Genomic DNA, 27,319 nt, shown 5'->3' with positions numbered 1-27,319 from the left:
TTGAAGATTCCTATTGAGAGGACTTACCGTATACCTTTAAACATACTAGTATATGATATGAATGAGTTAAATTTTATTAGAAAAAGAGTGACTTTACAGAAACATTAGGTTTAGGGGACCAAAGAAACCAAAAATATCTGACTAGTTTCTGTTGTTTGCTGAGCTGGATTTTAACTTACTTGGCACCAGCAATTATTCAGTGACTTGACTAAAACTGCTTCAAAAACATGTACTAATTGTGTTAGTCGCTCAGTCATGTCCAACTCTTTGCGACCCCATGGAATGGGGTCCATGGAATTCTCCAGACCAGAATACTGGAGTGGGTTGCCATTTCCTTCTCCAAAACATGTAATGAATAGGCTAAAAAAAGCTAACGTGGATTTTATACTAAAGAAAATGAGAATCTACCATATAAAGATTTACAGATGAATGCTGAGCAAATGGCTGATTCATGTCAATGTATGGCAAAAACCACTACAATATTGTAAAGTAATTAGCCTCTAATTAAAATAAATACATAAATAAAAAAAAATACTGGCTCTAGTACAAAGAATAGTTTAGAGGAAGCCAAGATTAGATGACATAAAGTCAAATAAGAAAGCCTCTGCCAAATTCCCTGATGGTCCACTAGTTGAGACTCTGTGCTCTCAATGCAGAGTGCACAGGTTCAATTCCTGGTCAGGGAACTAAGATCCGAAATGCTGTACAGAAAAAAAAGACTAGTTGAGTCAGTAAAATTATTTCACACTTCATAAAGAATAAAAACAATTTACATATATAAAAAAGAAAGAAGGTTGCCATAGAAACCAGGCAGCTATCTGTAACACCTTCATCTCTGACGGGCAGCCAAGAGAAGGTAGATAAAGGTTCTGTTGTTATTGTTGCAGTCATTAAGTCGTGTCCAACTCTTTTGCGATCCCATGGACTGTAGCCCACCAGGCTCCTCTGTCCATGGGATTTCCCAGCAAGCATACTGGTGTAGGTTGCCATTTCCTCCTCCAGGGGAGATAAAGGTTTAATGAAATATTAAATTTAAAAAAAAAAGGCCAAAAAATTTAAAAGCAAAATAGAATGCAATTAGACGCTTTAAAGAAACGCAAAGTTCTGGCAATTCCCTGGTGGTTCAGTGGTTAGGACTGCACACTTCTATTCCATGAGCACAAGTTCAATCCCTGGTCAGGAAGCTAAGATCCTGCAAAATGCACAGCACAGCCAAAGAAAAAATTTTAAGGAAAAAAAAATAAAAAGTTTTATGGAAAATGGAAAAGTGATAGGAAGAATCAGAAAAAAATTACATGGAGAATTAACAGAAAAGAACAAAGAGGAGAGAGAATATAAGCAGGCATAATAAGAAACCTAGAAACAAGGTTGGGAAAAAGTAAGCTTCTGATATATACTTAAGCAGCTTGTCACATTAAGTATCTGACCAGTGAATATTAATAAATGTATGTTATGCATAACACCTGTTATGAGTGCTCTTAAAAATTCAGTTAACAACAAAAAATCATGCACAAAAAAAATTCAGTTAGCTCTGTCTCAAGTGTTTAAAGTGTTCTTGCCAAATACTAAGAATTTAGTATTCCTAAATTCCCATTATCCATCAGCAAACCTGAATCTTTTTCATCTCCGCCAAGGAACATCCATCTGTAATCTTTTGACACGTAGTAAGAATCTTAAATAGTCAGCTTTTTTTGCCTTGAAACTCTTAACTAGCCACTTCAATAGTAACGGTTATCAATGAGAAACATACCTTGCCGCATGAGCATCAGCTGGTGCTCATGCCGGGCCGCTTCCATCTCCGCCTCCAGTTTCTCTTTGGCTTCTCGGATGTTTCTGTCAACCTGCTCACGCTGCTGCTTCTCCATTTCATCCAGAGCCTTCCATCGAGATGCATACTCAAATTCAAATGTCCCAGGCTGAGCAAAACGTGGTGGTTGTTCTCTTTCCCTAAGTTTACATGAAAAGACATACAGAAACATATGTTTAAAAACTAAAACAACATACAAGAACAACAAGCATTACCGTTAACTAAGCTCGTATAGTGTTCGTGGCACTGTCTGACAAGTAACCTCCAAGAAATACTTCACAGCAATGTTGTCAAGCACTTTAACAAGCCTAAGTTTAAGAAACTGCCCAAAGATGCCCAACTAATTAATAAGCAAGAGAGCCAGGATTCAAACCAAGACAACCAGATACTACAACCTGCACTCCCCAAATTACCACCTGCAATAAAGCCTTTCTGGTTTTCAATCAACAATTTTACATAAGGCAGTCTGTAACATATGAAGCAAATGTCCCCTAAGTTAATGGTCTGAAGTCAGATTTTTCTAAAAGTAATAACTTTTAGGGACAGTGATAAGGCAGAAACAGTTTGTTGAGTGTTATATGCCAGGTTAATTGGCTACACCAAATAATACAGGCCTAATTTACTTCAGTTTGTTTTATACTTGTTTGCCTTGCTAGACTGTAAACTCAATGAGCACGTGAAATTCCTGTAAACCACTATACCTAAGTACCTAGCACACTGTACACATTTAGTAGTTATTTCTTAAAAAATGAATATATGACCGGGGAAAAAATCTTTTAAATGAAGACCTATGAATGTACCCAACATTCAAAGAATTTCAATTATTCAAAAGTACTTTTATAAGAACACAATTCTCACCCACCAATAAAACCACTGATGCCTTGTAATCATAAATTTTAACTTTTATTTGGGAATGGGGAGGGGAAGATGGTGGATGGGACAAAGTTGGGAGATAAAGGAGGAGGTTGTCACAGAGGGAAAACATAGTGACAAGAAACAGCTTCAGATATTCAGGGGGTAGATAAAATCAAAGTTAACCATGATCAAGGGATTCTAGGCCTAAAAATAGACTTGGATCTTTTTTCTTTTTAAAGCATTGACTGGAAAAGGGAAAGGAATAGAGAGATCCACCACCCACTAATTTTTCTGAAAGAACTGTTTATTAGCAGTTCCTAAGTCAGATGTTCACTACAGTAATAAATATAAAACCTTCATTTTCTCCCAAAAGAAACAATGTGGATTTGGGGCACCAGAGCTGAATTTGAATCTTGACAAGATCTTAAGTTTCATGAATATTCCCTTCAGAGCATAACTCTTTAGCAGTAAAGTTTAAAATATTATGAGATCATGTAATGTTTGCTGGAATAATTCAGTTATTATATAAACAAGTTTGGTTTGGGTTGGTTTTTTTTTCCAATGAAACAAGTACAATCTATAAATTCCACTTCCTGTAACACCCTTATAATTCCAGTTCTCTAATTCCTGAATGCAAAAGGATGCTCTACTTAAAATCTGTAATAAGCTATAACCAGAAGTCAAATGAAGAGGAAATTAAATGTAAGCCATTTGAGAAACAGCATTTAAGAGAAATTTACATGGTTGAGTTACAACTGATTACTACCAATCCCTTGCTTCTAGGACGCATTCTGCTGGATGTCCCTCCCACTTCAGGGACTGCTCCCACTCAGTCTCTGTTGATTCCTTTTGACCTTTCCAACTTCTGTCAAATGAGCATTCAGGAGTTTGACATTCTTTTCCATCACATTGGTAACTTGAGCCCAAACAGCACATCTGAATTCCAGACACAAATCCAACTACCTTGACAACAGATCCCAAAACAAGGTTCCTGATCCTCCTCCCCCAAATCTACTCCTCCAGGTTCTCCATGTCAGTCACTAGCAAGTCCCTACTTTCCAGTTATTTGGGCCAAAAACCTCATCATCACTCTTTTAACTCTCTTTCTCCCACATCTCCATATCCATCAGCAAAATCCAATCTATTTTTCAAACCACATTCAGGATCTGACCACTTCTGGTCATCACCACTGTAACCACTTCCTGTCAGCAGAATCCTAAACTTACCTCCCCAATCCCACCAGTGGCTCTTTATAATCTAAACAGAGCAGCTACAAAGCTGCTTTAAATTTAAAATTAAATCACTATCCTGCTTCTTCCTTTCACATGAATCACAGAAGCCAAAGTTAGTTCAATAGCCCACAAGCCCCACAGTCTGCACTCCTCCCACTACGTCCTAACTCCCCTGATCGCTACAAGGTTCCCCATACTCACCCTAGTCTAGTTAACCTGGCCTCCTCACTGCACCTACACCATGTCAGTCCTCCCCCAAAGCCTGCAGAGCCGTACCCCTCAGCTGACTGAGATCCCTATCCCATCCGGTGCCCTCCCCCACCAGCCCCTTCCCCCTACCCCCGCTTTCAAGTTGTGAATCAAATACTACCCTCACAAAAGCTTCCTTAACCACCTGTATAAAAAGAGGCATATTCTTCTGCTCCCCTACACCCACTTTTCCCTGTCTTTCTGCCACCTTTATTTTATTGTTTACCCCCTGCTTCCCAAGGGCTTCCGTGATAGCTCAGTTGGTAAAGAATCTGCCTGCAATGCCAGAGACCTTGGCTCAATTCCTGGGTCGGGAAGATCTGCTGGAGAAGGTATAGGCTACCCATTCCTCCATTTAAGAATTTCTGGTTTATTCTGTTCATTGATACATCTCCAACACCAGTCAAAAATAAGCACCCAGGGACTTCCCTGGCGGTCCAGTATTTAATAATCTGTCCTGCAATGCAGGGGACATGGGTTCAATCCCTGGTCGGGGAACTAAGATCCCAAATGTCGTGGAGTTACTAAAGCCCTCAAGTCACAACTATAGAGTCTGTGTGCACAACAAAAGCCAAATCAATCAATAAAAAAGCACCCACATTTGTCATTTAAATCAACTACAAGGGGAAAACCAGTCTACACTAAAATCAAAGAGTGCTATTAAAATGTGTAAAATGTTATTTTGAACACAAACTATCAAATCTTAAAATCATAACCATTTTTTGGTCAGGATGAAGAGAAATACTTTTATGCATACACCAATGAGTATAAACTGGTATAATATTTTGGGAGAACCATCTACCAGAATTAATCACATTAAATATGCATACTCTTTGATCTTAGCATCATACCTCACTTTAGTGATTTTAAATGGTATTTCTCACTACTTAGTATATTTATTAAAACATTAATCTTTGGTTCAGTATTTACTGTGTAGCCCTGCCACTAGAAATGTAAGCACCATGAGGGCAAAAACAGTTCTAAGTTGCACTGGCAGCATCTAGGACAGTGCCTGGCACAAAGGCGTTCCAATATTTAGATTCATGCACGCAAATATTACAGTGTTTTTTGTTTTTCAGTCACACCACACAGCATGTGAGATCTTAGTTCTCTGACAGGGATCAAACCAGTGCCCCTTGCTTTGGAAGCACGGAAATGGGATCACCAGGGAAGTTCACTACAGTCTTTCTTACTATAATAAACAACTGAATAGTTAAGAACAACACAACGTATTCACACAGTCAGCTTACATAAAAATATCTGAACCACACTGAATGAAAAGTACTTGTTAAAAGGTTATTTTTCTTTTTCATCTTTAAGAATTCTTTGGAGAAGGAAATGGCAACCCACTCCAGTATTCCTGCCTGGAAAAATCCCACAAACAGAGGAGCCTGACAGTCTGTAGTCCATGGGGTTGCAAAGAGTAGAACACGACTGACAGAGCATGCATACAAACACACAATTTTGGTAGATACCACAGATTAATAAATTTTTTAAAAAAGAATAATTCTTACCCTTTCCCAAGTTATTTAACTAGAACCATTTTTCTACTCCTGCCAAAGTCTCCTCTTAATTCATAGTACACCTGTAGCACAGTCAATACAGAAACTTTTGTATCTAAAATTCACTGTTTCTCTGGCATAGGTACTACAGACAGTATACTCTTATGGAACCCACCCATGCCCCAGTTATAAAAGTTGAACTTTTTGAAGTCAAGTTAACCTTTTACCAAGATACACAAGAAAACTAGCATTCCATGTAGACCAGCCCACTCTACTGACCAGATTGTTACTGGCTAACAATTGTTACTAGCTAACAAGACTAAGTAGAACACCTTATAATCCAACAATATTCAATAACAAATGTAAAGTAATAAATACCCTTGAAAGCACATTCTAAATTTATCAGAATTTATCTTATTAAGACCTTACTTATGATACTGCTGAGTTTTCTGCATTAGTTTCTCTGGCAAACCATCTTCATCATCAAACTGTTCCATGGGCTCCACAATAACCGGACGAGGGGTCCTGGATAGGTTAAAAAGCATTAATAAGAATTAAAACAGTATCTAGAACTAAAATCTTCCTAGAAATCTTTTATAATAATTCCAAAATACATACTTGGAAAATTTATCTGAGAAAAAAAGTCTCAGAAAGTATCACATATACACATAATATCAGTCAATAAACACTGGTGCACCAACACAGGTGAACATCTAAGTCAAAGATGAGTGCTTATTTTTAGAGCATGGAGTCTATTCGAGACCACAAAAAAAAACATCAATACAGACCTGCCTGACCGCTGCAGTTAACTTCTACAAAGAGCAACGCAGAGGAGCAAGTATCCAACTCTCCTGTGTGTCTCATCCACACACATACCCGGACCCCCATCCCCTCCATGGCCTCAAACTCCCAACTTCACCCAGCTCCTAACCTTCCACTGTCCAACCATTCTCAAAAGGAAAAGTCTTTCTAAAACCTAAAATATATCAGCCTAAAAGATATCAGTCAAGCAAAAGGGAAGGGGGTGTAGAAGTGAAGTGAAGTCTCTCAGTCGTGTCCAACTCTTTGCGACCCCATGGACTTTAGCCCACCAGGCTCCTCCATCCATGGGATTCTCTAGGCAAGAGTACTGGAGTGGGTTGCCATTTCCTTCTCCAGGGGATCTTCCCGACCCCGGGATCGAACCCAGGACTCCCACATTGTAGGCAGACGTTTTACCATCTGAGCCACCAGAGAAGTCCAAGGGGGTGTAGAGGGACAGCCAAAAGCAACACAATCAAGGAAGAAATGGGGTGTGGGGACAAGAAGAGTAGATGATGAAAAGAGCTGACCTGGAAACCCTCCTTCTGTATTGTTTTCCTAAGGAAGGGAAGGCTCACTGAGGAAAGACAAGAGAAATAAGTGGAGGAGATTACATACTAATATTAAAGTTTCCTTGCTATCAGTCTCTCAGCATGAAAGCAAGTCTGAAAAATGAACAGAGATGCTTTAAAGAGAAAAAAAATCATGGCTAACTTCTGAGGTGTTAACAGAAGAGCTAGAGAGGTGAAGGAGCTTTCAGGGTTCAAAATATTTCCCTTTATAAATAAAGACCCAGAGATTAACAGAGACTAAATCCTTCTCTATATGGAAAGTAAAGCTATAAAATGGTCACATAAAAAGTTATTCCTGAGCTAGTGAGACATTTGAGAGAAAAAAAGAATTACAAGCATGTGTGGAATACCTTGGAGTAAATAAAAACAATGCAATTAGAAACCTCAGGTAAAGTGAGTGGAAACCCAAAAGAAAAGCAACTTACAGGCCTCATTCTCCAGTCTGAGACCTCATGTCCAATACATAAAAACAGAAATGTAATAAAGAATGAGTAAATAGACCCTCAGAGAGTTCACACGACTCAATGAAGTTTGAGAAAGCAGCTGAGAACTCCTGAACCCACCCAGCCCACAGGAGGATGTGGTACTTCTAAGAGGACCCAAAAGGGCCCAAGGACAAAAGGAAGACACATCATATGAACCACTTACCTCCTGGAAGCTGAGGCAGGACCACAAACATTCAAAGAGTAATAGAGCCAGGTAAGAACTACACCTGAGTAACTGTAATTGTACACCTGAGTAAGTGTTATAATTATACAATTCCAACTTCAGGGACTTCCCTGGAGGTCCAGTGGTTAAGACTCTGTGCTCCCAACACACTGGGGGAAGGGTTCAACCCCTGGTTAGAGAACTAAGATCCCAGATGCTCCAAGGCTTGGCCAAGAAAAAAAATTCAATTTCAACATAAATGTGGCCACTAGATACTTTTCTACAAGTTCTCTAGCAGAGAACTTGACAAACACATACAAATGTTATATATTTACATCTTGCTTCCACTATTCCATTTCTCAAGAGATACATGAGTAAGTAAGGATCACCCACAACCAATCATCATAGTAAGACCATGCATGTTGTACACAAGGGACATCTTTAAGGGACTGTGTCTTGTTTTATTGGGATACGTGCTAAAATGTGAACATTTATGGCTTCACTGTATGCACCACTCTTGTGTCCAACCCACCTTGTTTATTTAAGTTTTAAACTTAACATAAGGACTCAAAGTTCTCTCTACTGAGGACCTAGGTTCAATCTCTGATCAGGGAACCAAGATTCCACACCCCACAAGACTTGGGCGATGTGGCAAAATAAATAAAGAAGGAAAATCTAACTTAAATTTTGTCTATAGGACTTTCCTGGTGGCTCAGTAAGTAAAGAATCTGCCTGCCAATGCAGGAGACACAGGTTCGAGCCCTGATCCAGGAAGATCCTACAGGCCCTGGACAACTGAGCCAATGCACCACAACTACTGAGCCTATTCTAGAGCCAGGGAGCTGCAACTACTGAAGCCCAAAGTGCACCACCACTAGAGAAAAGCCCATGCAGCAACAAAGACCCAGCAGAGCCAAATAAGTAATTTTTAAAAATTTTGTTTATACATGTAATTACTTAATTTACTCCTTCTACAAACATAGGTAAATATTATATAGAAAAAAAGACTGACAACCATGTATTAAATCTGGAATTGTTGTGATACCTTTTCCTTCTCACGCTGCCCCTAAATTAATCATTATTTTGACTGTAAAACTGATAAATGTTCAAGTGTGAAAAACTTTAAATATAGTAATTTTTATGTAAGAAAGTAAGACCCAGGACTTCTCTGGTGGTCCAGTGGCTAATACTCAGCATTCACAATGCAGGGTCCCAGGGTTCAATCCCTGCTCAGGAAACTAAATCCCACATGCCACAACTAAGACCTGGTGCAGCCAAATAAGTAAATAAATAATAAAATACATTGATAGGCAATGGAAAAATTTTTAATATTCAATTAAGATTAAATTCTGACATTCAATATTAAATAATAATATTGGGTAAGCGTTGTTTCCTCAGTGTGACAATTACACTGCAGCTCTGCAAGAGAATATTCAAAGGATATACATGCCAAGTACTGTAATTCAGTACTGTACTCTGCAGCCGACTCAACTGAATTGGCAAATAAAAAAGAAAAAATATATATATATGTATTTCCCATAGTGAAAAAGCTATGGCAAAATGCTAACAATTAGTGAAGATAGGTAACATTTACACTAACATTTAAGGATTCTTTAAAGGGAAAATACCTTTCTCTAAATTGAAATTAAAAGACACATTTTCCTGTTTCTAAGGAAACAACTCCCACAGCATTTTTAGGGTATAATTCAGAAAATAGTAAGAACAGACCACTACATCTTCATTTAAGTTAACCTGCAATGATCTTTAAAACAACAACAAAAAAGTAAAAGAAAAATTCGAAAAGTGAGCACTTTTCATTATCATTATACCTCCTCAATTTATGTGAGTTCTAAGCATGAGCATTTCTGCTGCTCTAGATATGATTCTAAAGTTTAAAGATGTGGGCATACCATTATAATCATAAATTTTTAATTTCCCCTTTTTATCATTTTTCTGCCTCGTTAGTAATTTCAAAACAGCATAGATATACAACTTATACATACTTTTTCAACTATGTGTTAATCATTATACATACTGTATACGAAGCTGTTTATCTAAAGCCATGTATAGTATACAATATTTTATGACAATTTAAAGATATTTTCAAGAGAAATCTTGATTATAAAAGATATCTACATTAGAAACAAAATCCCTGTAATACCACCTTTATAAATCACTTGTATTAACTAAGATATCTGAGATTCAGTTAGTCAATAAATCTGATCACCTAACAGGTTCCAAGACTAGTTGGAGCTAGGGATCCAAGGATAAACAAAACAATCCCTGCAAGTCTTCTAAAAATTGCCCCCGCCCCTAAATGAGAAAATAAAAGGATCATTTTAGAGCCAAGAAAAAACCACACTGTCAGAAGGAATAAGAGAGGAGCCACTTTAGACAAGGCAGGAAAATCCTCTCTCTAAATCAACACTTCAGCTGAGACCAAGTATTCAAACAGCAGGGAAGACATCTGGAGCTCCATGAGAAGCTTTAACAACAAAAGACCTGAGCAAGGAGAATCTACAGAAAGTAGAAACCACTCCACCTGTGGCATACTTTAAGAAGCAAGGAATTTGGCATCAGACTGAACTCCACCATCTATTAGCTGTGAAATCTTAAGCAAATTACTTAACATCTCTGAGTCAATTTTCTTATCTGAAAAATGGGACAAATAATAACCAGTTCTCCAGAAATCCAAGTGATCGTGATTATGAAATAAGACAGATAAAATGTTCAACACCTTGCCCATTCCTTCCTAAGTGTTGTGTGTTAAGTGTTAGTCACTCAGTAATGTCCGACTCTTTGTGATCCCAGGAACTGTAGCTCCTCTGTCCATGGAATTCTCCAGGTAAGAATACTGAACCAGGAGAAGGAAATGGCAACCCACTCCAGTTTTCTTGCCTGGAAAATCCCATGGACAGAGGAGCCTGGTGAGCTACAGTCCATAGGGTCGCAAAGAGTCGGACATGACTGAGAGACTTCACTTTCACTTAAAATCATTGCAGATAGTGACTGCAGCCATGAAATCTAAAAAAAATTTTTTTAAATAAAAATAATAAAAAAAAGAATACTGAAGTGGATCACCATTTCCTTCTCCAGGGGATTTTCCCAACCCAGGGATTGAATCCTCTTCCATTGCAGGTGGATTCTTTACCATCTGAGCCACCAACCAGGGAAGCCCTCAAAACTGTATATAAATTATTTTTTATATAAAACATTTAACTGATTGGTCTTTGGGGGGAATCTGATGCATCACTAACGTATTACAACTGGACCACTAATCTTGTAGCTTCATCAACATTAACTGGTACATTTTCATGACACTGCTGAGAAAACAACTGTTTCTGCAGCAGCTCAAAGCAAAGGCCTTTTGAGAAGTTTGTAAGTTCCTTTTGTTTATCTACAAAAGCTTTATTCACTGTTAACTTTTTCAGCATTCACAATGTTTATATTCTTAAAGATTAGTGGTAACAGGTTTTACTTTATTTTTAACCTTAAAGCTTTTTTAGCTAGTTATGTGGAATACATTCCTGGACTTCTGCCCTTTTAGTTTGTTCTTGGCCATCATCAGACCTCCAAGATCCCTGTGCAGCTGCTCAAGTTCCAGGTGATGCCATCTGCATGTCATTTATGAATTATTCTAAAAGCTACCTGTTAAGAAATACTTTGGCCATCTGATGTGAATGGCTGACTCACTGGAAAAGACCCTGATGCTAGGAAAGATTGAAAGCAAAAGAAGAGGGCAGCAGAGGATGAGACGGTTGTATGGCATCACCAACTCAATGGACGTTAATCTGAGCAAACTCTAGGAATTAGTGAAGGACAAGGAAGCCTGGCATGCTGCAGTCCACGAAGTCACAAAGAGTCTGACACGACTTAAGTTACTGAACAAGAAGAAATAGTTAAATATTTATCAGTTACCGACTATGACTTTAACAAACAGCAATTAATCAAAGCTTACAGCAGAAAATATATACTAACTACATGCCTTGCCTACTGCTTTAGGACTTGCTTTCCTTCACTCTTTAAATAACTATTGCAAACTTACTAAGAATCCAGGAAATACCAGAATACAAGTGTCAGGATTATAGTGTTTAAATGAGACAAAGTCCCTACCTCAGGGGAGCTTACATTCTAGGTAGAGAATGCAACCTTAAGTGCTATGAAGAAAAGTTAAGTTGGAGAGTAAAGCATTAGGCTATTTTAACTTAAAACAATCAGCTTCCCTTAAGAGATAACATCTTACCAAAATGTGAGTGAAATGGGAGAGGAAGACCTGTGATGACGGGAAAGAGAGTATCTCTCTAAAGCAACGGGAATGGGAATAAGACCAAAATCTCTGAGAGAACAAGCTGGCAGAGCTGTAAAATGTCTGCTCTACAAGAGCTTCAGCACAAATGCTTAACTGTCAAAAACAAACTGAAAAATGCTTCACAAGTCACCAAACTAAGCTCCTTGGAGATAGAAAACAATTTTTCTACACTGTCTTTGTATCCAATTCCCCAAACCCTAAATATTTGAATGATTCCAATCAATAGCTTAAGTGCCAGAGCTAAAAGAAATCCATTCAATAATCAACTTAGGAACTTTTACAAATTCAGTCTGAAGACTAAGAATGCACATTGAGAACTTTCTTGTGGGCAAACTGAAAGGAAAGCCATGTTAATATGGTAACAGGTTTAATGACCACTATAATTACTTTAAAATATTTTTAAGTCAATGGATAAACACATCACATTCATGGATTTGGAAAACTGCTGATACTGTGAAGATGTTAATGTTCCCCCGAATGATCTGTAGATTCAAAACAATTTCAACCAAAAGCCCAGCAGAACTTTTTAAATTGACAAGCTGATTTTAAAATCAGTAAGGGTATACAAAGAAATGATAATAACCAGAACAATTTAAAAAAAAAGAATAAAGTTGGATGCTACTATCTGACTTCAAAGTCTAGGATAAGGTAATTAAGAAGTACAGTAATAGCATAATAGACATACCGATCAATGAAACAGGAAAGAGAGTAGATTTTTTTCCAGTTATTTGATAAAGGTAAAAGGTAACAAAGGGAAAATCGTAACCTTCTCAATTAATGGTGCCAGAACATTAAAGCAATGAACTGCTACCTCACATCATACTCAAAACGTACCACAGGTTTAAACAAAAAGCTATAAAATTTCTCAAGAAAATATGAGAAAGCTTTGCTACCTTAAGAAAGGCAAAGATTTCATACACAAAAATTCCAAGGAACAAACCAAGAAAGAAAATAAATTGATAAACTGGACTTCACAAAATAGAACAACTTCTGCTTTGAAAAACACGATTAAAAAAAATTTAAAGGACTTCCTGATGTTCCAGTGGCTAAGACTTTGTGCTCCCAATGCAGGGGACCTGGGTTCAATCCCTGGACAATCCAAAATGCCGCATCTAAAAATCTTGCCATATGGCAACTAAATATTCTACATGCCCCAGTTAAGATGGAAGATCCTGTTTGCCGCAACCAAGACCAGGTGCAGCCAAATAAATCAATTAAATAAATTATCTTTTTAAAAAAATTAAAAAGCAAGCCACAGACTGGGATGAAATAGTGTTAATACAGGCCTGGACCCAGATTTGTTAAAAAACATTAAGACAAACCAGGCAATTAAAAAACAGGCAAGGAACTTCTCTGGTGGTCCAGTGGATATGACTCTGTACTCCCAATGCATGGGGGTCGGGGTTTGACCCCTGGTCAGGGAACTAGATCCCACATGCCACAACTAAGCTGCGGTGAAGCCAAATAAATTTTGTTTTTAAGGCAAAAATATCAACAGACATTTCACAAAAAAAACACATATCCAAAAAGCACATGAAAAGATACTTATCATCAGTTGTTAAGAAAACAATATTTAAACCACAAAGAGATACCACTACACTCACTAGAATATCTTAAAAACTTCAAGTGTTGCTGAGGGGACATGGTCATTAGAACTCTCTCATTCATTGCTAGCAGGAATGTAAAATGATACACATATCTGGAAAACAGTTTGGGAGTTCCTCATAAAGTTGAACATACATTTACTCCTAAGTATTACCTAAGCCACATGAAAGTATACTGTTCACAAGTTTTATACACAAATGTTCATAATAGCTTTATTCACAAAGGCCAGTAGTTGGAAGCCACTTGAACATCCACCCAAAGGTCACCACAGTTGTAACCTGGCCATAAAAAGGAACAAAATACTAATATAGTGATATGGATGAAATCTCATAAACATTATGCTAAGCAAAAGAAATCACACACAAAAGAATACATACTATTAATATATAACTTCATTTATATGAAATATAAGAAAAAACAAAACTATAGTAACAAAGATCAAGAGCAGTCTAGGCAGGGCTAAGAGGAGTAACTGCAAAAGAACACATAAGAATTTTTGTTGGATGCTGAAAATGTTATCTTGATTGTGGTGGAGGGTAAATGACTACATACATTTTTTAAAAACTTCACTGTGTTATACATGCAAAACTGGATGCATTTTAACATATGTAAATTATATTTCAAAACTGATTAAAACCTCATTCATTAAATGTAACGTTTTGCTTTGCACCTAATACACATTCAGTAGGCTGAATAAAAATGGTAACACAAAACATTCCTGAGATTCCGTATGGATTAATACACTGAAGTTTGAGTAAAGTATTGATTCTTGACTCCTGGAGGTACACAAATATACCCTTATTTGTATTCACTGAATACTTACTCAACACCTATTTACCACATGCCAAGACAACATACAGGGAAGGAACTATAAAGAAAAGAAGAACAGAAAGAAGCCTATGTGTAACTCTACAGAAGAAAGACATTTAAACTTACGTTGTTAGCAAGAACGCCCCATCACCACATCTTTCCAGAGCCTTTCGTGCAGGAGGTTTTGCTGCAAATTCCACAAAACCTTTTCCCGTGGCTCTACCACGATCATCCACCACAACAACAGCTTTCTCTACTGGACCAAACTGGGAAAATGCTTGCTCGAGTAGCTCATTGGAAACCACCGGAGAAAGGTTCTTAACAGTTAGGGCTGCTCCATGTGTAGCAAAACGAATTCGGAGAGGTCTGCTCTTCAAAATGGTGCCATCCAGCTCTGCTTTTGCAATTTCAGCCAGTGTTCTGGACTCCTTTTTAGGAAAAAAAGATCACTTTTTAAAAAATTACAGTTAACAAAAAAATTTTTAATAGTGGCTTGTTTCTAAAGAGGGCTGGGTAGTTTTACAAAATGGCTGACAGGGCCACTTTGTTTCTGTGTCTTTCAGTTATGGTATCACACATATTTTATTAATTTTTTTAAGATAAGTAGTTTTAAACATTTTAATAGAAAGTTCCAACCCCAACATTCTGTTAAAAATCATCACTTAAAGATGATTTGTTCATAAACCGATTGCTATTATTTAGTCACTAAGTCAAATCCAACTTTTATGACCCCATGGAGTGTAGATTACCAGCTATTAAATATGTAACCAGTATCTTTTATAAGTCTCCTAAATGTATTAAAGGAAATACAGAAATACTTTTTAAGACCAAGTATCAATTACTAGAAACTACTATTGAAAATAGTTTCTCTATACACTTCATGTTTGTTATTTATATCTTAATAATGTGTACCACCTCTCCAATGCCAGACAAATCCCTTTTCATTTCCATTTATTTTACATTATCTGTAAAAAAAAAAAAAAAAACAAGAACTGCTATCAGGTGTTATTAATTACTTCTTCTAAAACATTTTCATGGGCTACACATTTCTCCCACTACACTAAAAAAAGCAAATATCTGTTCATGGGCTAAAGAAGTCTCTCCATTAAACAGAAAAGCATGTACACATATCCTTATTATTATAAACTAGAGAATATGTTCACTGCCGAACAACAAGGTAAGAGAATTTCCTTCTTGAAGAACTCAAAAGTTTCTACAAAACACAGGCATCTAATACAGCAAACTTGTAAACTTACTATAGGTATGTTCTTTTTCAGTTGTGAGAACTTCCAGCAAAAAACTGAGAGGCTTAATATGCATTTTGTGAGAAAAGTACAAACTGTACTAAGGAAAAAGTCTTTAAGATCACAACAGCTTTTTATTCAATCTCTTGAAATGTTCACAACAGCTTTAAACTACTTCACTTATGCAAAAATCTACCTACAGAATTAATTTTACAAGAACAAATGAACCTAACCTCTTTAGATATTCAAAATGGCCATTTTATTACTCTCTAACTCTGTAATAGCAATACTACCAGCAAACATTTCACAAATACCTAACAAGGGTTACGTCCTTTGCAGCTAAGATGTCACTAATTCAACAACTCTTGAGGGGTAACTTTTAGGAACAGAGTCTTGGATTAGAATTGCTGTCACACATATAACTAGGAATGAGAAGAAACATGAGCAAATTTCATGGGGTGATGATAGTATCTTGATCTAAAATCACAGATTATACACTAAGTATCTGTGCATCTCCTTATATGTAGGTTTCAAATACCTTAAAAAACAAAATTGGACTCTAGTTAATGATAAGCATGCTGAGAGTCATGGACTGATGGATGGAGTGAGACAGCGATGAACAGATACATGAAAAAATTACAGCAAAATTTAATTGTAGACTCTAGGTATTGAATGTATGAATATTGAGTGTATCAATGTTCATTTCTAAACTCTGAAATTAGTCATAATAGTGTGTTTGTGGGCAGGGCAGGAGAGAGAGCCTGGTAAGGACTCTATAAAGTGTTTCTAGAGAGCATCTTCTGTTCAGATTCAGTCAGATATAGTGACAAAGTGTGACATGTCATTTTTCAAGATAAACAAATTTTCATTTTTATGTTAAATCAAGTACTTTTTTATTGTTGGAAACAAATACAATTTTTAATACTTTCTAGGAAAAATAATAAAATGTTTATGCTATCAAGAATTTCATGCCATAGTGCATCTTCAAAGTTTATACTTTTGGTTTTAAATGGTTGTACATCAGAGTTTCCCAACCTCAGCATATTATGGACAAGATAATTCTTACTGTGGAGGCTGTCCCGTGCACTGTTGGATGTTTATGCCAGTAGAACCACCCTTCTACCACCACTGTTTAACAACCAAAAATGTCTCCAGACATTGCCACATGTCCTCTGTGAAGTAAAACCACTCCATTTGAGAACTACTGCTCTATGTGTGTACTGAAGTAACTATCAAGACAATTAAAATTATGTACTTGAAACGAACCAAGGATTTCCTTACTTCATAGCTCAGAAGTGACAATAACTTTTACTAAGTGGTTATTATTACATGCCAGTCATTTATTCCTCCCCCATATATTAATACACATACACAGGTCTTTGCCTTATCCTTCATCAGCCTCACCAACAATCTCATGAAGTGGGTTTTGCTACTATCCTCACTTCACATAGGGAAACAGGCTTATAAAGGTTCAAGTAACTGGTCCAAAATCACACACAAATCTGATTTTTAACCTATACAAAATCCACAATCCATCAGTACAGCCTTCCAGCTCTATCTCTGAATCACACTCTTCATAAAACGTTGAAATTACAGGTTCTTAACTAAAGGAATACAGAAAACAAAAAACTGAAGTTACTACCCCAAGAGAGACTGCTTGAACTTGGGTCCAACAACCTCCACTGGCTCCACTTGCCACTTTCCAACAGCCACTACACCAGCAGTACACACTACAGCCATCGTGCTGGCTGTAGTGTGTTGTTTAGTTGCTAAGCTGTGTCTGACTGGAGACCCCATGGACTGTAGCCCACTAGACTCCTCTGTCCATGGGATTTTTCAGAAAAGAATACTGAAGTGAGTTGCCATTCCCTTCTCAAGGAGATCTCCCCAAACCCAGGGATGGAACCCGCCTCTCCTGCATTGCAGAATTCTTTACCACTAAGCCACCTGGGAAACCCCACACCATTACCAATATTCAGATCAGGTACTTATATTCAGATCAAGTATGCACTATGATTTTCCTAAACAGAAAAAAAATGTCTAATAGGTCACAAATATTTAAAGTTTTTAAATTCACCTGTTAAACACAGAGTTCAGATTAAACAGTAAAGTTATCCAGGAACTCAAATCTCAAACTAAATTGTAATTTCCAACTGAAAAATCTTTAACATTCTTACACAAATATTTAGGATGATGGCTCTGAAGAAAGCATATCTCAAAAGAGCAGACAATAGCAGCCCTTCTCACCTCCCCATTTCACAATCCCATAGAAAGCTTTTTTAAAGAAAAGTGAGGACCCGTGTTATCCAATAATAGCAGCCACAAACCACATGTGGCTATTTAAACTGAGAACAAATAAAATTTAAAATTCAACTCCTCGGCCGCAATAACCACATTTCAAGTGCTGAAACTCACATGGTTATACTACTGTCACTTAATTAAGATCAGTTTTCTCCATATTAAGATTTTTGCCTTGTCCACTCACGGAGAGAAAACCTATTAAAGTACTTGAAATGAACCAAAGGTTTACTTCATAACTTAGGATAATGATAATAACTTTTACTAAGTGGTTATTACAGGCCAGCCATTAATTCCTATTAAGGTTTAGATGAAACGGAAAAAAATGCGTGCTATTCTACTACCACAGGGCATAAGGGAGACACAAAAAAGCGGTAAGTCCTCGTGGGAAGTTCCCTCACGCGAGCCACGCGACAGCCGCCCGGCTTGGGGGGAGGGGGAGGAGTCCGAGGTGAGGAGGAGGTGACGGGGGGTCGAGGTGAGCCGGGGACAGCGGAGAGGCGAGGTGAGCGGAGGGAAAACGAGGGACCTCGCAGCGCCCGAGCCCCGGGAGGCCCGCGCCCCAGCCCGCCCCTCACCAGGCGGATGAAGCCGAAGCCGCGGTCGCGGTTGATGAAGACCTCGCTGGGCTCGCCATAGCGTTCGAACAACCGCTTGAAGTCGTCTTCGGTGATGTCCGTGGGCAGGTTCCCCACGAAGAGGCGGCAGCGCTGCGTGTACGTCTTCTCGCCCGGCTTGAGGAAGCTCTTGATGTCAATGGTGAAACCGCCCTCATCAGCCGGCCGGTCTTCTCCGGCGGGCGCGGCGGGAACCGGCGGCTCCCCTGGCAGCGCGAGCGCCAGGGCTGCCGGGTCCCCCTCTCCGGCCGCCGACTCCAGAGCGCGAAGGCGCGCCGGGTTCTTCTCAATGCGCACTTGCTTCAGGTTTCCTCTCAGCATCATCTCAGCGCGTGCCTCCCGAGCCGGCCGAAAGCTCGAAATGCACGTCGGTGTCGACCCACCGAACAGAGGTCGGGAAGAACTAGCTCGGAGACACTTCCAGCCAGCCGCCCGCACTCACGCCCAAGATGGCGCCGCTATAGCCGCGGTCGGAGGGAGAGACGCCACACAAGCCCCGCCCCTCCGAGGGCGCGCTGAGGCCGATGCGCCTGCGCACTCCTGCGCCAACGTCGCCCTGGCGGCGTGCGCATGCGTACTTATGTGCGCGCGTCCCTGTTCCCAGCCTTCCCAGGGCTCGGAAAGATGCGGGTTCTCAGTTCAAGATAACAGTGGCGGTAGGTGTTGCAGCAGTGTGTGAAAACGCAATGATTCAGGGAAACATCCACATTCTCCTTGACATCCAGCTCTATTTTCAATGACAGCGGGAAAGTGAAGACTTGTAGATTTTATACACAGCATGAACAACGAGGTAGTTCCCAGTAATTGAAACAAGTGAAAACACATTTCCGCCCTTTTCAAGAGCAAGGTTATTATATTTCGTAATGAAAAATCCAGTTCTATATAATAGTTGTGATGTTGATTATTCACCTCAAAGAAGGACTCCCTGAACTATGGATCACACTCTAAGACAGGGTCATCAAACGTTTTCTGTAAAGGGCCAGATGGTAGATATTTTAAGATTTTCAAGCCATATACTATGTCGGCCAAACTACTCAATTCTGCGAGGTACCGCTCCCGGCAGGCACATTAAGTATTAAAAAGAAATCCATTCACGGTCACTTTACAAACCCTTCAGCAGTTTCTCGTGAATTTAAATGCTTAATTTAGAATGGGCAGTGTTGCTGTGCTGTGCTTAGTCGCTCAGTCGTGTCCGACTCTGCGACCCCAAGGACTGTGTAGCCCCCATACCCCTCTGTCCGTGGGATTTTCCAGGCAAAAATACCGGAGTGGGTTGCCATGCCCTCCTCCGGGAAATCTTCCCGACCGGGGAAGATCTCCCGGGTCTCCCTCACTGCAGGTAGGTTCTTTACCCACTGAGACACCTGGAAAGCCCAGAACGGCAATAATACTTAGTAAATCTGTCGGCCAAGATTTTGCATGAGACGTTTAAATTAAAAAATTGGAGAACGGGAATCCCTGTGCTGTTTACCCAGATGAAATGAAAACCTGTGTTTACACAAAGACCTGTATGAAAATGTTTATAGGGATTTTATTTGTAATTAACGAAAACTGGAAAGAACCCAAATGTCCAAATGGTGAATGGACTAACAGTGGTACATTCATATAATAGAACATATTCAGCAATAAAAAGGAAAAAACTACGGATAAACGCAATAATGTGACTCAAAGGCTACACACTGAATATATGACATTCTGGAAAACTAGCTACAGTGGTTGCCAGAAGCTGGAAGGGAAAGTAAGGTTGACTAAGTAGAGATACAGAGAACTTTTTGGAAAGACGGAAGTAAATCTTAGCGATTGCCTGACAGTCCAGTCCTTGGTACTCTGCCCTTTCACTGCAGTGGCCCCAGGTTGAATCCCTAACCTGAAATAAGATCCTCCCCACGTCACTCATAGATGATATTGTCAAATTTGTTAATTTCACTGAAGAAAAAGACACAATCAGAAGAAAATTGCCTCATTCTATCAGCACCAAATCAACCCACTTAATTCCATATGTAGCCATACATGCTGCCTTATGTCCTATTAATAAAACGAATGGTCAAAAATCCCCTCTAAGGCCAAACCACTGGATGGCATCTTTTAAGTGCTTTGCTTCTACAGTTACCTAATCTCCTTCCAAGGTGAATAGTTACTTGATCTAATAGTTAATAGATCAGTTCTATTGAACTATTCAGTTCTACTGAACTATTCCCACCAGCAAAAGAAACTGTTGATGAAACTAGCATCTTGGGAAAAAAAGGGGGGGGGTACTCTTCCAGGACCATGGGTTGTCCTTTAGTTACCATTTCTTGTTGGAGAAGACTCGAGAGTCCCTTGGACTGCCAGGAGATCCAACCAGTCCATCCTAAAGGAAATCAGTCCTGAATATTCATTGTAAGGACTGATGCTGAAGCTGAAACTGCAATACTTTGGCCACCTGATACGAAGAGCTGACTCATTTGAAAAGACCCTGATGATGGGAAAGATTGAGGGGAGGAGGAGAAGGGGATGACAGAGGATGAGATGGTTGGATGGCATCACTGACTCAATGAACATGGGTTTGGGTGAACTCCAGGGAGGAGGATGGACAGGGAGGCCTGGCGTGCTGTGGTTCATGGGGTCGCAAAGAGTCAGACAGGACTGAGTGACTGAACTGAACTGTAGTCAAGCAAGAAAGGAAACAAGAGTTGTGTTTGCTTTGTCTTGATTCACTCATCACCTGATTTCTCCTTCAGCCACACAAGCAGATGTCTATCCCACATTCCATCCCACTGAAACCTCTCTTGTCACCATGGGCAACATCTCCCACTTTGACAAGAGACAGCTGTCCTGTCACAGATCTTGCAGTAGCATTTGACATTGTAGATCTGGGAGTTTCATCACGTGTCATATAGAAAAAATACCTTCTTTGCAGAGTTTTTGTGCATATTAAATGAACTAATTCAAGTACAGTCTGCAACTTCCCTTGTGGTCCAGTGGCTAAAACTCCACACCCCCTGTGAAGAGGGCCTGGGGTTTGATTCCTGGTCAGAGAACTAGATCCCACATGCTGCAATTAAGATGTGGTACAGTTAAAGTATATAGTCTTAGGGAAATAGTCTGGCATCATAAATACAACTCTATTATTAATGATCACTTCCCTCCTACTTTCTTAAAACAGTGTTTTATCTTTCGCACTATGATATTCTCTGATATTCTCACAGCCACTGGCCACTCTTCACTCTCTGCCTTTGCTGGGAATCTGCACTTGAGAATGTTGGAGAACCACAGGTCTGAGTTCTCCTCTCCTCTTCTGCCATACTTATTCCCTAGGTCAGACCATCCACACTGAGGTGCCTCAGAAGCATTGGAACAGGTTTTCTTAACTTCAACACTATTGATATTTTAGACCGATGATTATTTATGTTAAGGAAATGTCTAGCTGCATGGCTAGCTTCTACTTACAGGGGTGCTATTGTACTGGGCATTACTCTAATTGCTTTTTACTTATTAACTCATTAATCATCACAACAGTCTTTTAAGATATGTATTATTATCACCTTAAAATTTTTATTTATTTTTGGTTATGCCAAGTCTTTGTTGCTGTGTGGGAGCTTTCTCTAGTTGTGGTGCTTGGGCTTAGTTGCTCCACAGCATGTGGTGTCTTCCTGGACCAGGAATAGAACCCTAATCCCCTGCATTGACAGGCACTTAACCACTAGACTATCAGGGAAGTCCTCATCTTTTTTTAAGACTATTTTTTGGAGCAGTTTTTGGTTGGCTGCAAAATTAAAAGAAGGAATACGCTTTCCTGTACACTTCTTGCCCTTACACCTGCACAGTCTCCTCTACTATCAACATCCCCCACCAGATGAGACATTTGTTACAGTCCACGAGCTTACACTGACACGTCATCATCAACCAGAGTCATGACATTAGGGTCACTTTTCATGCTGTACATTCTGTGAGTCAAACAAATTATAATAACCTGTATCCAGCATCATAACATCACACATAGTATTTTCACTACTCTAAATCTCTTCTTTTCTCCACTTATTCATCCCTCTCCCCATCCAACCCCTGTAACCCCTGATCTCTCTACTGTCTCCATAGTTTTGCCCTTCCAGAACATCTCAATATTGAGTCTTCCTATTCATCAACATGGTATGTCTCTCCTTTTATTTATTTCTTTGATTTCATTTATCAGAGATTGATAGTTTTCCTCATATACATCTTATATCTTTGTTAATTTTTATCTAAGTATTCATTTGTTTTGGGTAGTAATGGAAGTGGTATTGTGTTTGTAATTTTAAGTTTCACCTGTTCATTGCTGGTGTGTAAAAACATTATAGTCTATGAGGTCCCAAAGTCAGACACAACTTAGCAACTGAACAACTATAGCAACAACAACAAATTACTGACTTTTGTGTATTAACCTTGTATCCTTCAATTATCCACTTACTTTTTTTTGTTTGTTTGCCATAGTATGTGGCTTGTGAGATCTTAGTTCCCTGACCAGGGATGGAACCCAAGCCCCCCAGAAATGGAAGCACAAAGACCCTAACCAGGGAATTCCTCCATTTAAATACTTTTAATTTATATATGCCTTTAATTTAAAGTGGGTTTCTTATACACAACACAGAATTGAGTCTTGCTTTTTGACCCACCCTGACAATCTTTGTCTTCTAATTAGTGCATTTAGATCAATGACGTTCAAAGTGATTACTGATACAGCTTGATTACTGTCAACCATTTTTTTTGGAAAATTTATTTAACTGCATCAGGTTTTAGCTGAGGCACTAAAGATCTTTCCTGGCAGCGAGTGGTCTTACTCGCCCTACAGGATGTGGGATTTTAGCTCCCCAGCCAGGGACTGAACCCTCGCCCCTGTGTTGCAAGGCAGGTAGGTTCCTAACCACTGGACCACTAGGGAGGCCCCTATCATATTTTTTATCATTTTCCACTTCTTGCTCTTATTCTTTGTTCCTATCGTTTTAATGGTTTTTAATTGAAATAGTTAATGTACAATGTTATGTTCATTACTACTGTACAGCAATGTGACTCATTTATACACATATATAAATTCTTTTCCATTTTCTTTTCCATTATGGTTTATCAAGTTCCTATTTTTGTATACCACTCTTTCTGCCCTTTGTGATTTTAATTAAGCATTTTATAGTTTCATTTTCTCTCATTCATAGCGTATCAGTTGTATTCATTGTTCTGCTTTAAGTGGTTGCCCTAGATTTTGCCATATACACTTATTTACAACTAATTGTAAGACCACTTTCAAATTATACTGATTACTTCACTAGTAGTGTAATTTACAACAGTAAAATAATCCTGATTCCTCCCTGAGAACTCCCTGATTAAGTTTAAATGACCATCCCTTCTATCTCTGCAGTCATTCATTTTATTTATACATAAGCATAAATAAGTTCCCATACTTACATTCCCAATGTAACCAGGACTGAGAGCTATGGGCCTCCCCAAAGCCTTTCTCGACAGGAGCTTGTGGATTCCAAGAGGATCTTAAAGCATTGTCTGAAACTTTTCAATTATGAACACAGAGCAGGGTTTTACACTTGCAAACAAAATAAGCCAGGAGCTGAAGAGGAACATCAAACCAGTTAGAGATGATGCACACAGAACCTGGAGTCAGGACAGGTTCTGCTTCTCAGGGAAATAGGATTAGAAAGTCTCTGAGGGATGGAAGGAAGGATTATGGATGAAGCTGAGAGTGCGGATGGTCAGGCCTGATAGGCAGTGTCCTTGTACCAAGCCCTGAAGCTGGTGTGTCCTCTCGAAACCCCTATGTTCAAGTCCTGTCCCCCCAGGACCTCAGAATGCAACTGAGGATTTGAAGATGACATTTTAAAGAGGTGATTAAGTTTAAATGACATCATTGGGGTGGGGGGCCAATCTGATATGACTGGTAACTTTTTAAGAGTTTAGGGAATTCCCTGGTGGTCCAACGGTTAGGACTTGGGACTGTCAACGGGTCAGGGTTCAATCCCTGCTCAGGGAACTAAGGTGACAAGCTGTGTGGCATTGCCAAAATAAATAAATAAATAGGTAAGAGAGGATGGCATGTAATTTTTCTTTCTTGTATTATTCTTGTTAGGTGTTGTTGTTTACTTGATATTTGTTAAATTTGTTACTTGATATTTGTCTAGGGTATTTCTGGCCTTGTAGAACAAGCTGGCACAAGCCCTTTTCTTTCCATTCTCTAGCAGTGTTATGTTCAAGATCTTGTCCCTAAGGAAGAGAAGGAATCTGAGCCTATAGTTTCTTTGTGGGAAGGCTTGTAATTTCAGAGTCAATTTCTTCAATAGGGACAGTCTATTCAAATTTTCTATTTCTTATTGGGACAGATTTGGTAAATTTTTCTCAAGTGATTTGTCTTATCACATCAAACTTACCAAATTCTTGACCTAACTTGATCATAATACCTCATGCTTTTAGTGTCCATAGGATCTCCAGTGATCTTTCATATTAGTTATTTCTCCCTTTTTTGATCCCTTAATCAGTTTTAATAATGAAACTGAGTAGAACTCTGTGAGGTCTGCCTGGGTATAAGCCTCTCCCTATTCTGCACCTTTTGTCTGTAGAAGCAGCTTTGGTCTCTGAGACCTTCCCCAAGTTCCTCCTCAAGGGATGTAGGTAAAAAACTGAGCACACCCTTGAGTCATTTTACAGAAACCAGGGCCCCACCACATGGAATCAGTTCAGTTCAGTCACTCAATCATGTCCAACTCTTTGCAACCCCAAGGACTACAGTACGCCAGGCCTCTCTGTCCATCACCAACTCCCAGAGCTTGCCCAAACTCATGGAAACTGCTTAACAAAGTCAGAGCCCCCGGACACGCTGGAGCCAGAATGACAGAAACCTGTAAAGACCCAACCAATCAGAACCATGTCCACACAGTTAAGACCCTTACCTTAATTTTAGTCTTTAAAAACACTTGCCTTGAAGCCACCAGGGAATTTGGGCCCTTTGAGCCCTGGCTGCCAGGTTTACTTGCTGGCGCCTTACAAATAAACATTACCTTCCTGGGTCAGTGCATTGACTCTGGTCAGTGCCTCAGGTGGGCAGACCACAATTCAGTTTGGCAAACTAGTGGTTTACAATTCTATTAATTTAAAAGCATATGACTTATGAAAGTCTTTTTAACACATGCCTGACTGAGGTGTTAGTGCCATTTCACAAGTTTCAGGTTTCCCTTGCTTTATCTGTAAGTATGAAATGGGTTAATTGCTCTTCACTTCAAATGTGACTTCCACAACAGAGACTCATAACCATCTAGCAATACAATCTCAGCTCCTAGGACTTCCCTGGCGTCCCAGTGGTTAAGATTCAGTATTTCCACTGCAGGGGGCATGGGTTCGATCTCTGGTTGAGGAATAAAAATCCCACCTGCAGCAGCCAAAAGCAAAACAGTTTTTTCAAAACCTTCTCTACTCCGGAACATCCAGTGCAGTTCAGTTTAGTCACTCAGTCGTGTCCGACTCTTTGCGACCCCATGAATCGCAGCACGCCAGGCCTCCCTGTCCATCACCAACTCCCAGAGTTCACTCAGACTCACGTCCATCGAGTCCGTGATGCCATCCAGCCATCTCATCCTCGGTTGTCCCCTTCTCCTCCTGCCCCCAATCCCTCCTAGCATCAGAGTCTTTTCCAATGAGTCAACTCTTCACATGAGGTGGCCAAAGTACTGGAGTTTCAGTTTTAGCATCATTCCTTCCAAAGAAATCCCAGGGTTGATCTCCTTCAGAATGGACTGGTTGGATCTCCTTGCAGTCCAAGGGACTCTCAAGAGTCTTCTCCAACACCACAGTTCAAAAGCATCAATTCTTCGGCGCTCAGCCTTCTTCACAGTTCAACTCTCACATCCATACATGACCACAGGAAAAACCATAGCCTTGACTAGACAGACCTTAGTTGGCAAAGTAATGTCTCTGCTTTTGAATATACTATCTAGGTTGGTCATAACTTTTCTTCTAAGAAGTAAGCGTCTTTTAATTTCATGGCTGCAGTCACCATCTGCAGTGATTTTGGAGCCCAAAATAATAAAGTCTGACACTGTTTCTACTGTTTCCCCATCTATTTCCCATGAAGTGATGGGACCAGATGCCATGATCTTCGTTTTCTGAATGTTGAGCTTTAAGCCAACTTTTTCGCTCTCCTCTTTCACTTTCATCAAGAGGCTTTTTAGCTCCTCTTCACTTTCTGCCATAAGGGTGGTGTCATCTGCGTATCTGAGGTTATTGATATTTCTCCCGGCAATCTTGATTCCAGCTTGTGTTTCTTCCAGTCCAGCGTTTCTCATGATGTACTCTGCATATAAGTTAAATAAGCAGGGTGACAATATACAGCCTTGACGTGCTCCTTCCCCTATTTGGAACCAGTCTGTTGTTGCATGTCCAGTTCTAACTGTTGCTTCCTGACCTGCATACAGATTTCTCAAGAGGCAGGTTAAGTGGTCTGGTATTCCCATCTCTTTCAGAATTTTCCACAGTTTATTGTGATCCACACAGTCAAAGGCTTTGGCATAGTCAATAAAGCAGAAATAGATGTTTTTCTGGAACTCTCTTGCTTTTTCCATGATCCAGCGGATGTTGGCAATTTGATCTCTGGTTCCTCTGCCTTTTCTAAAACCAGCTTGAACATCAGGGAGTTCACAGTTCACGTATTGCTGAAGCCTGGCTTGGAGAATTCTGAGCATTACTTTACTAGCATGTGAGATGAATGCAATTGTGCGGCAGTTTGAGCATTCTTTTGCATTGCCTTTCTTTGGAATTGGAA

The 27,319-nt window shown here is 39.4% G+C and overlaps 1 protein-coding gene and 1 pseudogene across 8 annotated transcripts in view; both read right to left on the bottom strand.

Moving 5' to 3' along the window:
- PSPC1 (paraspeckle component 1) overlaps nt 1-19,099 on the bottom strand; it is an 85,377-nt gene extending 66,278 nt beyond the window's left edge. For all 8 annotated transcript variants that reach the window (XR_005725631.1, XR_005725629.1, XR_005725630.1 and 5 more), the window contains exons 1-4: nt 18,511-19,099; nt 14,517-14,818; nt 6,075-6,170; nt 1,751-1,947 (exon numbers count right to left, since the gene is read on the bottom strand). Coding sequence is in view for 2 of the 8 variants with exons in the window: in XM_040266838.1 (XP_040122772.1) it covers nt 1,751-1,947; nt 6,075-6,170; nt 14,517-14,818; nt 18,511-18,873 (958 nt within the window). In the remaining 6 variants the exon portion in view is untranslated. The remainder of the gene's footprint in view (nt 1-1,750; nt 1,948-6,074; nt 6,171-14,516; nt 14,819-18,510) is intronic.
- On the bottom strand, nt 10,897-11,320 carry LOC120882981 (annotated as a pseudogene).
- Nucleotides 19,100-27,319: the final 8,220 nt, after the last annotated feature.

This window comes from Oryx dammah, unplaced genomic scaffold (genome assembly GCF_014754425.2).
Source record: "Oryx dammah isolate SB20612 unplaced genomic scaffold, SCBI_Odam_1.1 HiC_scaffold_24, whole genome shotgun sequence".
Taxonomy (NCBI): Eukaryota; Metazoa; Chordata; class Mammalia; order Artiodactyla; family Bovidae; genus Oryx; species Oryx dammah.
The sequence above is the reverse complement of the archived record's forward strand: the minus strand, read 5'-3'. Positions and strand labels throughout refer to the sequence as shown.